At 39.2% G+C, this 12,892-nt stretch overlaps 1 protein-coding gene across 5 annotated transcripts in view; it reads left to right on the top strand.

The window, feature by feature from the left end:
- Positions 1,479 to 12,892, top strand: part of CDKL3 (cyclin dependent kinase like 3) — a 63,268-nt gene continuing 51,854 nt past the window's right edge. For 3 of the 5 annotated variants that reach the window (XM_021084762.1, XM_021084765.1, XM_021084766.1), the window contains exons 1-3: positions 1,479 to 1,618; positions 1,892 to 2,074; positions 6,357 to 6,551. In XM_021084762.1, the coding sequence (XP_020940421.1) occupies positions 1,910 to 2,074; positions 6,357 to 6,551 (360 nt within the window). In that variant the 5' untranslated portion in view covers positions 1,479 to 1,618; positions 1,892 to 1,909. Of the gene's footprint in view, positions 1,690 to 1,891; positions 2,075 to 6,356; positions 6,552 to 12,892 lie in introns of all 5 variants that reach the window. The other 2 variants (XM_021084764.1, XM_021084763.1) reach the window with 2 other exon arrangements.

Genomic DNA, 12,892 nt, shown 5'->3' with positions numbered 1-12,892 from the left:
CTCGTTTAAACTAGGATCTCTGGGAATGGGGCCTTTTAAAAACCTCTCCAGGAGTGACTTCAACTGTTCCTGGAGGCGCAAGACCAACTGGACTTGAATTTATTGGATAATTTGGCAATGCTTTCTCTTATTTAGGAGAAGCATAATGAGATTTGGCATCTTGCACTTAACTCTTTTTACAGAAAAAAGAAATGAAAGCCTAGGAAAGACAACATTCTCTGGGCACTTCTGGTTACATTCCTTTTTATCCATTAGAGATTGTCATTGCAGCAGAACCCATATCTAGTTCTTAACTAATTAGATAAAGGGTTTCTTTTTTTGGAGGAGGAGAAGGGTGGGTGCTATTATACGTCGGTCTGTTGCGGTGGAACCCTTTGAATTATTTGCTATCCTAATGAGGATCTTTTAGGGTTTTGATAAGTCGTAAGGGCATTTGTAAAAAGGAGGACTATTATGAGTTAAAAATACTTTTTATTTTTGTCTTTTTGCTATTTCTTGGGCCGCTCCCGCGGCATATGGAGATTCCCAGGCTAGGGGTCGAATTGGAGCTGTAGCCACCGGCCTACGCCAAGAGCCACAGCAACGCAGGATCCGAGCCGCGTTTGCAACCTACACCACAGCTCTCCGCAACGCCGGATCCTTAACCCACTGAGCGAGGGCAGGGACCGAACCCGTAACCTCATGGTTCCCAGTCGGATTCGTTAACCACTGCGCCACGACGGGAACTCCAAAAAAAAAATAATTTTTTTTTAAAGCCTATGGGGTGTTCAAGAAATGCTCTTGATTTATGAACCGTTTTATCCCCGTTTTAAGGATCAATATCTACAGCTGAAGTCCCAACTCAGGTCTGTGGAATATTAACGTAACTAGGTACTTAGAAAACTGTAATTGCACAAGACTTCCTTGGGTGTCTTCCTTTTAAAAGCGATCTCTGCCTAGGTTTACCAGGCATCATTTTAGGACCAAGCACAAGCAGCAGGTGTTCTCCCGCCGTGAGCGCATCTAAGAACCAAGTCAGAAAAACTTTCACCCTAGTTCTCCTTCCCTAGACGATTTACAGTCACCCAAGCGGGAGTGAAAATGTGGTCCTCGACCAACTCCTCTCGAAACCAACCTAGTGTAGTCGCCCCGTTCGACTAACTGCAGCTCGTATCTCCCCGCTCCACCCCCAAGGAAGCTTCGCGTTAGCTCCCGCAGGGAACTCCTTTCCGCCGGCTTTCACTTTCCCTTCCGGGTCGGGCCAGGCCGGTGTTCCGGTCTTGCGCACTAGGCCCTGAGTGGGAGGCCCCGCCGTTGCCATGGCAGTAGGCCCTCGGGAGGTCCAGGGCTAGCCGGCTTGGTCGGCTCCGTGTGCTGGTCCCTGGCTGAGTGAAACTGAGTGGAACCAGGCCAGCGGGACTATAGAATGGGCTGAGGCGGCGGCGGCTGCCCGGACGAAGTCGACTGCGGGGCGGCGGGCGTGGCACTGGTCCGGGACCCTAAGAACTCTGGTTTGAGGAGCGGACAGGCCCGAGGTTTTCTCGGGTCCCGGGGCCTGATCTGATCTGCAGCCTTGAGGGAACCTCATATTTGACGTGGGCATGACAGGACGTGTGGGGACCCCAGCCATGCTGAATAGGTGACATGTCCTGAGGGAATCATAAATCTTGGTGGGAATGACCGAGACAGCAGGAAGCTCCCCGAGTTCTGGTGAGGGCCGAAGCCCCCAAGGACACTTTACTGCCGAGCTGTCAGAGTTCCCAAAGACAGAGTCTGTGGAAAAGAGTCTTATTTTTTTCTGTTTCCCTATTTTAAAGTATGGGTTTATTGTGGAAATACATTGTCCAACTCGAATAAATAAAGTTCTAAATTTTTAACTTTTGTTTTTTTTCCTCCCTTTCTTTCTATAAAGAAGAAGCTGGGCCTGAAAATGGAGATGTATGAAACCCTTGGAAAAGTAGGAGAGGGAAGTTATGGAACAGTCATGAAGTGTAAACGTAAGGATACTGGGCAGATAGTGGCCATTAAGATATTTTATGAGAAACCAGAGAAATCTGTCAACAAAATTGCAACGAGAGAAATAAAGTTTCTAAAGGTTTGCTTCTTTTGCCTTAATTGCTCTCTGTAGGTCAAAAGATAAATTGTTACGGAGTAAAAGATTATGTAAGGAATATTTCATTTAACATATTTGGAGGTATAAATTGAAAAACTAGTGTGATAGCTTACCTTACTGTGTACATTTTGTAATTTTACAGTGATATTAGGTATATGTGTTTAGGTATAAAGTAACAAAAGCTATGCCAAAATATTGTGAAATAATTATTCAGAAACATCGAGATATAATACCTAATAGAAATGTCTGTTTTGTGCAAGGTTTTATGCCAGATGCTGAGACTATAATGAGGTAAAAGACCACACCTGCTCTTTGGGACTTTTATTACTTAATCAGAAAAACAAAAGAGCATGTAAACATACTAAATGTAAATGGCTCGTGATAAAAGTGATTAACACGAAGTCCTGTTGGGTAGGGAAGGTTTCTTGGAGGAAATGAAACATGAATTGGGCCTTAAAGGATGTGTAGAACTTAGGGAAGAGGGAGAGACTTGTATTCTAGGTTAGGGAACAGCAGAAGCTCAAAGAAGCTAAAGCAGGAGAAGGACAAGGAGCAGAGACATTTAGTATACAGAGAAGTAGAAAGAGGTGAGATTAGACAAGTACATTGGAGGTAGGTTTTGAGTCTTATCTTTTATGCTAAGGAATCAAAACTTGATTTTGTGAGGTGGAAAGTTTTGAATTCAGAAGAAACTATAAAAACCTAGTATTATTTTTTAAGACTAGATAGGAGGATTGAGTAAGTAAAAAAAAGATCTGCCGTGATTTTAATTCAGGAATCCTGTTAAAATGTGAGGGCCCTTGCTAGAATGCAGCAATTTGAATGGAAAGTAAAATTAGAACATAACATATTACGAAAGAAGACATGAAAGTGTAGAAGGAAACAGAAGAGGAGTTAATATATCTTCCAGGTTCAGTGATTGCTACCACCATTGATGACAATATGAAAGATCCCAAAGAGACATGATTTGGGTACTAGTTCAGTTTTAGAAATGTTGAATTTACGGTGATAGAAATACATTTGAGTAAAAATGACTAATAGGCTTTTAGAGATGAGGAACAGTATCAGGAGAGATCAGGACATAGGATAGAATTTCTTATAGGTGTGACAGATCAACCAGGATGAACGTTCCCAGGAGTGTAAAGAAATAAGCATTAATATTCCCTGGAGATTGAGTACAAAACTAGTGATTTAAAAAATATTTAAATATATATACATGTATTTTGTTTATTGGAATTTGTCTGTATACTTTAAAGTTCATAGTCTAGATGTTTTGTGTGATAAAACAGATACTCTTGTTCATTTTAATCTAATACAAAGTAATATTCTCTTCTTTCGTTGTAAGTCTTTATTAGATATGAAAGGTCAATTTGTTTTCTAAATGGAAGAACTATATTCGGCATCTGGGTTGTTGGAACTGCTCTATTTCTGGACAATGAAAAGGAAATTTTGTTTTGTTTTGTTTTTTGTTTTTTTAGGGCTGCGCCCATGGCATGTGGAGGTTGCCAGACTAGGGGTCTAATCAGAGCTGTAGCTGCCATTTGGAGCTGCAGCTGATGACCTACACCACAGCTCACGGCAACGCCGGATCCTTAACCCATTGAGCAAGGCCAGGGATCGAACCTGCAACCTCATGATTCCTAGTCAGATTCGTTTCTACTGTGCCACAACAGAAACTCCTGAAAAGGAAAGTTAATGTCAGTAGAGAGATGACATTTATGAAAGATACCTTTCCTTATCCTGATGACCTAAAACATAATCATACTGTAAGGCAACTGTTTTGTATCCTAAGTGAAAATCTGATTAGAAGGAGACATTTTCCCAGGCAGTATCTTTTGCTCTTTCTTCACATTTGTTGCATTTAAGCTGATTGTTTTTTTTTCTTTTCTTCTTCATTGTTTTGTAAAAATAACCAACATGGGAGTTCTTGTTGTGGCTCAGTGGTAATGAACCCGATTAGTATCCATGAGATTGTGGGTTTGATCCCTGGTCCTGCTCAATGGGTTAAGAATCCTGCATTGCTGTGGCTGTGGTGTAGGCCGGCAGCTGCAGCTCCAACTGAACTTCCATATGCCCCAGATGTGGCTCTAAAAAGAAAAATAAATAAATAAATAACTAATATGTGGCAGGAATACAGAATAATTTGAACATTTACTATTACAACTATTATAATAGATAGCTTAACTGCTTTTTCTCATTGGCTTACTTCTTATAATAATTTAATGTGATCAAATGTAATTACACAAGAAAGATTTCTTGGATTAAACATTCTTAATCTAAAAATACTGTCATAATGACTTAATTTGAGCTAAATTTTTACCTGCTAGAATTTCATTAAATAAATTATAGTTAGGCAACAAGGACTTAGTATATAGCACAGGGAACTATACTCAATATCTTTTAATAAACTGTAATGGAAGATAATGTAAAAGTATATAATATGTATATATTATATATGAGTTCCATGGTAGCTCCATCGGTTAAGTTTTGTTGTTTTTTTTTGTCTTTTTGCCATTTCTTGGGCCGTTCCCGCGGCATATGGTCATTCCCAGGCTAGGGGTCCAATCGAAGCTGTAGCCACTGGCCTATACCAGAGCCACAGCAATGTAGGATCTGAGCCGCGTCTGCAACCTACACCACAGCTCATGGCAACGCCGGATCGTTTACCCACTGAGCAAGGGCAGGGATGGAACCCGCAACCTCATGGTTCCTAGTCAGATTCGTTAACCACTGCGCCACGACGGGAACTCCCCATCGGTTAAGTTTCTGATGTTATCACTGCTGTACTTCAGGTTCAGTCTCTGACCCCAGAACTTCCACATGCCATGGGCACAGCACCTCCCCCCAAAAGTATATGTATATACACATATATACATGTGTGTTTTTTATATATGTGTGTATAACTGAATCACTTGACTGTACACCTGAAACTAACACAACATTGTAAGTCACCTGTATTTCAATAAAAAATTTTTTAATCAAATATAGTTAGAGTAATTAATGAGAATATCTGTAGACAAGTTGGTAATAAAGGAAAACAAAAGTAATCAACCTGACAAAAAGGAAATGGAGCATTTCTCGGGGTTTCATGGTTTATCTGAGAAAGTGGCTGATTCTTTACCCTTAGATGGATGTTCCTTAATGCTTGTTAACTCACGTTCACCCTTTTCTGCTTTTGCCTTTAAAATTAAGACTGGACAGAAAACCAGTAATTTTCTTTAGTTGAAGGATTACTATTATAGTATCCAAAGGCAGTCTTTTTTTTTCACTACTACCAGCATGTTGTCACTTCAGCATTCTGGCATCCCACCCAACCAGGGAAATTGGGAGCAAAAATAGGAAAAGAATCTGGCATTATATTTTGGCATGTTTTTCTATTAGTAATGTTTTGAGGGCTTTAGTCAATGTATTAGTAGAGATAAGTAGAAAAGTTCATATTGTGCCATTGGAATAAAGGCAGATTTTTTTTCGTATCGGTATAGCTTTCTGATGAATCCAACATGGAAAATGTACCCCTTAATTTTTTGCCAATGGAATAAAGATTTTTGGTAATTTGAAAAAATTAAGTATTCGAGAATTGACTATAATTAAGTCAGTGTGTTAAGCAGCATAAAATACTAAACCTCATTGGTTTTCTACACTGATACATGTGACTTTGGACATTTTGTAGTTATCAGTGGGTGTTACCAGTCTAAAGAAGTGTTTGGTTGCTTAGTAGAATATTAGAGACAACAGAAACATTCTTACAAATAACTATATATTTATGTAAAGCTCATATGGATATGTATTGCTCTTTCACATATCTGAAAAGTTTGTAGGCATTCTGACACCCTTTTGTTACAGTGTGATGAATTTATAACATCCACCTAGAACTTATGTTTTACTCTTGAGAGTTTAGGACCAAACTTGGAGAGTAATTGGGAGTTTCTCTGTGGTGCAGTGGGTTAAGGATCTGGCGTTGTCACTGCAGTCGCTTGGGTTGCTGCTGTAGTGAGGATTCGATTCCTGGCCCAGGAATTTGCACATGCCGCAGGTGCAGCCAGAAAAACCCACAACAAAACAAACTCAGTAAATGTTAATGTTAAGTATGTTAACACTTTCTTAAAATAGGAATGTAAGCAAATCAGTTCAGAAATTTTTTTTTAAATGTGTGAAGGAAAAGAAGCTGAGAATATTTCTGCTTCTTTTTAAAATTACGTGACTGTTATATATGCAAATTACGGTACATAAATATTTATTGAAAATCCATTTCTTTTGTCAATAGCAATTTCGTCATGAAAACCTGGTCAATCTGATTGAAGTTTTTAGACAGAAAAAGAAAATTCATTTGGTGTTTGAATTTATTGACCACACAGTGTTAGATGAGCTACAACATTATTGTCATGGACTAGAGAGCAGACGACTTAGAAAATACCTCTTCCAGATTCTTCGAGCAATTGATTATCTTCACACTAATAATGTAAGTGTTTCAGAATAATCCATACAATACGATGAATATGAATTGTAAGTGACCTTTAAACATTGTTCTGTTTTTATGAAGGCTGTTAAAATTTTTTGTTCAATGTTAATTGACATCCTGAAAATGGAGAGGAAGTTAGGGGGTTAATACTTAACAATTCAGTTCCAGAACCAAAAAAACGCATTGAACACACAGTGATCATAACTGCAGGGCAGACCAACAAGGAAAAGCTAAAGGAGGTGTAGAGGAATCAACTGTCAACTGGGGCATCTTTTATTAAAGTAAAACATTGAAAGTTAAGACAGCTCAAAAGAAGGTTTGGAGGTAGGACCTGGAAACTAGGCTGGGGAAAAAGAAAGTGAAAGTGGTTGACGTTAGGTGGAGAAAGGAGAAAAATTAAGTGGCTGAGGGGTATAGAGCCTTGTCGTTTAACTTACGAAAAACCGGGAAAGGAAAGAAGGTAAACTGTTCTGATGCCTTTTAGCCATGTTTAGTTAGTGTTTAGCTCGTCATTTTTTCTTTCCTGTTCTCACAGCATGTGGAAGTTCCAGGGCCAGGGATTGAACCCATGCCACATCAGCAACCTAAGCAGCTGCATTGACTTCATTGGATCCTTAACCTGCTGCACTGCAAGGGAACTCCGCAGCAGGTTTTTATGGACATATATTTTGTTTCCATCATGAACTCTACTTTCTCTAAGGTTAAATGTGTATTTGGGAAATAACAGTAAAACCTCAAAAATAGGTGTTTTTTTTTTTTTTTTTTGCTATTTCTTGGGCCGCTCCTGCGGCATATGGAGGTTCCCAGGCTAGAGGTTGAATTGGAGCTGCAGCCACTGGCCTACGCCAGAGCCATAGCAACGTTGGATCTGAGCCATGTCTGCATCCTACACCACAGCTCACGGCAACGCCGGATCGTTAACCCACTGAGCAAGGGCAGGGACCAAACCCGCAACCTCATGGTTCCTAGTCGGATTCGTTAACCACTGCGCCACGACGGGAACTCCTCAAAAATAGTTTTATTAGTAAGTGATATAGGTATAACATCTATATATGCTAGGCTTTTTTGCATATTTTAATTTCCAATTTTCTGTCTTGGAAATAGTGTATCTCATTTTGCTGTTTTGAAAAATATGGTTGTGGAGTTCCCATCGTGGCGCAGTGGTTAACGAATCTGACTAGGAACCATGAGGTTGCGGGTTAGATCCCTGGCCTTGCTCAGTGGGTTAAGGATCCGGCGTTGCCGTGAGCTGTGGTGTAGGTCACAGACTCGGCTCGGATCCCACGTTGCTGTGGCTCTGGCATAGGCTGGTGGCTATGGCTCCAACTGGATCCCTAGCCTGGGAACGTCCATATGCCTCGGGAGCGGGCCAAGAAATGGCAAAAAGACCAAAAAAAAGAAAGAAAAAAGAAAAATATGGTTTTGATAGCAGCTAGAGTTCAGATTGTAATTTCCTTGCTAACTAGGTCCATGAGGAGGCAGGATAATATAATAGTTAAGAGCAAATAGTCTTTGGAATCAGACTACCCTGAGTTTTACTCACTGGCTTATCTATGGATAACCATACAACATGTGCAGTTCCCAACTTGCACAATGAAAGTGATCGCCTCATTACTCAATAGCCCCAGGAAGGTTGCCTAACCTCTCTGAAACTCATGTATAGTAAAATTATACTCTACAGATATTTTATAAAGATCAAATTGGGTAGTAGATATAAAGTGTTTAGTACTGTGTCAGGTACACACTGTAAGTGCTCAAGAAATAATACTGATAGGGAGTCAGGAATAGTTATATTGTCTGTATCCCTGTAGTGTCTTCCCTATAGTACACTTTAAAAATATGTCTTGAGTGCTGGGAAATACCAGTGTGGGCTAGACTGAGAGTAGAAAACTTCAAAGAAGAGATAAAACTCAAGTAAGTAGTATTTTGAGCTATACAGATTTGGGAATCTTCCTTTTAGAGACTATAATTGAAGAGGTGGGAGTGGATTACTGTCCAAGGGTCAGAGAGAAAGTAAAAGGTTGCCCTCGGCACCAAATATAGAAGTATATCCATGGGAGTTTGAAGGGGGAACAGCAGAGAAAGAGGCCCAGATGGAAATACTCACTTTTTTTTTTTTTTTTTTAAGTTGCACCTGCAGCATATAGAAGTTCCTGGGCAGGGTGTTGAATTGGAGTTGCAGCTGCAGGCCTGTGCCACAGCCGTGGCAACCCCAGATCCAAGCTCCATCTGTGACCTGCACTCCAGCTTGTGACAGCGCTGGATCCTTAATCCACTGAGCGAGGCCAGGGATTGAACCCACATCCTCATGGATACTAGTGGAGTTCTTAACCCACCAAGCCACAATGGGAACTCTCCAGAAATATCCCATATTTTTTTATTCTCTTGGTTATCTAGGACATAGAGGAAAATTACGTCTGTCCATTACATCACAAAATGTTATAAAGTTAGTTATTTTTGAGAATTATTATTATTATTTTTATTACTCAATGAATTTATTACATTTATAGTTGTGCAATGATCATCACCATCCAATTTTATAGGATTTCCATCCCACAACCCCAGTGCATCCCCCCACCCCCCCAAACTGTCTCCTTTGGAAACCATAAGTTTTTCAAAGTCTCTGAGTCAGTATCTGTTCTGTAAAGAAGTTCATTCTGTCCTTTTTTCAGATTCCACATGTCAGTGAAAGCATTTGATGTTGGTGTCTCATTGTATGACTAACTTCACTTAGCATGATAATTTCTAGGTCCATCCATGTTGCTAAAAATGCTGGTATTTCATTCCTTTTAATGGCTGAGTAATATTCCATTGTGTATATGTACCACATCTTCTGGATCCACTCCTATGTCGATGGATGTTTAGGTTGTTTCCATGTCTTGGCTATTGAAAATAGTGCTTCAGTGAACATCGGAGTACATGTGTCTTTGCAAGTCATGGTTTTCTCTGGATAGATGCCCAGGAGTGGGATTGCTGGGTCAAATCTAATTGTATTTTCTGAGAAATCTCTGTACTGTTTTCCACAGTGGTTGCACCAATTTACAATCCCACCAACAGTGTAGTGTGGTTCCTTTTTCTCCACACCCTCTCTAGCATTTATTGTTTGTAGACTTTTGGATGCTGGCCATTCTGGCTGGTGAAAGGTAGTACCTCAGAGTGGTTCTGATTTGCATTTCTCGAATAATGAGTGATGTTGTACATCTTTTTCATGTGTGTTTTTGGCCAAGTGTATGTCTTCTTTGGAGAACTGTCTAGATCTTCTGCCCATTTTTTGATGGGGTTGGTTGATTTTTGGTATGGAGCTGCAGAAGGTGTTTATAAATTTTGGAGATGAATCCCTTGTCAGTTGATTCATTTGCAAAGATTTTCTCCCATTCTGTGGGTTGTCTTTTTGTTCAGTTTAGGGTTTCCTTTGCTGTGCAGAAACTTTTAAGTTTAATTAGGTCCCATTTGTTTATTTTTGTCTTTAAGAGGTGGATCTGAGAAGATGTTGCTGTTGTTTATGTCAGAGAGTGTCTGGCCTTTGTTTTCTTCTATGAGTAACTCTGATTAATACCTAAGGATTGTCAGTCTTCCTGGGCCCCAACTCCACCCCCTACTCCACAAAGTCCTGCTTCCCTAAATTAGGCCACTTTTGCATGTTTTCTTTTCTGCTTTTGGATTTTAAACTCATAGTCTTCCAAACAATTATTATTATTTGTATGTTAACGTTTTAATATTATTTAATATTTTAAATATATTATTAGGAGTTCCCGTCCTGGCTCAGTGGTTAATGAATTCAACTAGGAACAGTGAGGTTGCAGGTTCATTCCCTGGCCTTGCTCAGTGGGTTAAGGATCTCGCGTTGTCATGAGCTGTGGTGTAGGTCACAAACGTGGCTCATATCTGACATTGCTGTGGCTCTGGTGTAGGCTGGGGTCTACAGCTCTGATTAGACCCCTAGCCTGGGAACCTCCATATGCTGTGAGTGCGACCCCAAAAAAGACAAAAAAAATATATATATATTATTAATAGTTGCTATATGTGCTTCATCTATTTTGTTTTCTGAAGTATTTTATTTTTATTTTTTTATTTATTTTTTTGTCTTTTTGCTATTTCTTGGGGCACTCCCATGGCATATGGAGGTTCCCAGGCTAGGGGTCGAATCGGAGCTGTAGCCACTGGCCTACGCCAGAGCCACAGCAACGCGGGATCCGAGCAGTGTCTGCAACCTACACCACAGCTCACGGCAACGCCAGATCATTTACCCACTGAACAAGGGCAGGGACTGAACCCGAAACCTCATGGTTCCTAGTCAGATTCGTTAACCACTGTGCCACGACGGGAACTCCTGAAGTATTTTAATAAGCAATTGGCATTTTATTCCTAAATACTTCACTATGTATCTCTTTAAAAGAGATACATGTATTTTCCCAAAAAACTTTAGAATAATAATTATATCTCAACGATTAGCAATAATTCCTTAATACCATATAATACCAAGTTTATATTAAAATTTACCCAATTGTTTCTAAAATATTTTTTACAACTCAATAAACCAGATTCAATCAAGGATTGCATTCTCCATTTGGTTTATAGGGTATATGGATAGTAAAGTCCCAGTCTTTCAGTCTACCTCAGACATCCTTTATTCAGCCTCTTTCTGGAAATTATTGGCTTATTTTTCCTGTACACATTGGCTTTTAATTGTATAACATCCAATTGAAAAGTTTATTAAATTGAAGCTTTAGGTGATTTAGAACTAGGCTCTCAGGCTGCTGGAGGTTATAGAAATTTAAACTCTGCTTAGATAGGTGTTTAAATTCAAGCATATAGTGAATCAACCCAAGTGCCTATGAACAGACGATTTGTTTAAGTAGATGTTTTGTGTATATACAGTGGACTATTACTAAGCCATAAAAAGGAATGAAATATTGCCATTTGCAGCAACAAGGGTGGACCTAGAGAATTATCATAGTAAGTGAAATAAGTCAGACCAAGAAAGACAAATAGCGTATGATATCACTCATATGTGGAATGTAAAAAATAATATGAATGAATGTATATGCAGAACAGAAACAGACTCACAAGACACAGAAAACAAAGTTATGGTTACCAAAAGGGAAAGGAAGGAGGGATAAGTTAACAGTTACAAACTACTGTACGTTAAATAGATAAGCAACAAAGATAATGAAAAGTAATCTGAAAAATATATAACTGAATCACTTAGCTGTACATCTGAAACTAACACAATATTGTAAATCAACTATAGTTCAATAAAACAAACAAAAAATGACTTAATGAAATCAAAATAGAATAAAAATGTCAGTGATCTTAAAACTAACGAAGTGAGGGGAGTTCCTGTCATAGTGTAGTGGTTAACGAATCCGACTAGGAACCATGAGGTTGCAGGTTCAATCCCTGGCCTTGCTCAGTGGGTTAAGGATCCATTGTTGCCGTGAGCTATGGTGTAGGTTGCAGACACGGCTCGGGTCTGGCATTGCTGTGGCTCTGGTGTAGGCTGGCAGCTATAGCTTCAATTGGACCCCTAGCCTGGAAACATCCATATGCCACGGGAGCGGCCCTAGAAAAGGCAAAAAGCCAAAAAAAAAAAAAAAAAAAAAAAAGGCAAAAAACTAATAAAGTGAATCAGTAGTCAAAAAATTCAAGCACGTAGAACTATATAGAGCAGAGTTATGATAAATCTTGTAATATGGAGTTTTATGTAATTTTAGAGCGTTTCACTACAAAGTAGAGGAGAATCAAAATCAATGAACTGAAGACTGATAGTTCATACTCTATACAAAAATTAACTCAAAATGGATCAAAGACCTCAATGTAAAAGCAAAAACTGTAAAACTCAGAAGAAAACAGATGAAAATCTGTGTGACCGTGTGTTAGACAATAGTTCTTTAGATATGACATCAGGAGCAAATCAAAGAAAAAGACAAATTGGACTCCATCAAAATTTAAAACTTTTATGCGTCAAAATTGCCATCAGAAAAGTTAAAAGTTCACAGAATGTGAGAAAGTATTTGCAAATCACATATCTGATAAGCAACCAGTATCCAGGATATTTAAAATACAAAGCAACAATAAAAAGACAACCCAGTTTAAAAATGGGGAAGGAACCTAGTTGATATTTCTCCAAAGAAAATATGCAAATAACTGATAAACATGAAATGATGCTTAATATCCTGAGTCATTATGGTAATGCATATGAAAATCACAGTGAGATACCACACACCTACTAGGCTGGCTGTAATTTTAAAATGAGACAAGAACAAATGTTGGCAAGGAAGGAAAGAAACTGAAACCCTCCAATACCGCTGGTGGTGATGTGAAATGGTGCAGCTGCTGTG

The sequence above is a fragment of the Sus scrofa genome, chromosome 2 (assembly GCF_000003025.6).
Source record: "Sus scrofa isolate TJ Tabasco breed Duroc chromosome 2, Sscrofa11.1, whole genome shotgun sequence".
Lineage (NCBI taxonomy): Eukaryota > Metazoa > Chordata > Mammalia > Artiodactyla > Suidae > Sus > Sus scrofa.
This window is presented reverse-complemented; position numbering and strand designations above follow the sequence as displayed.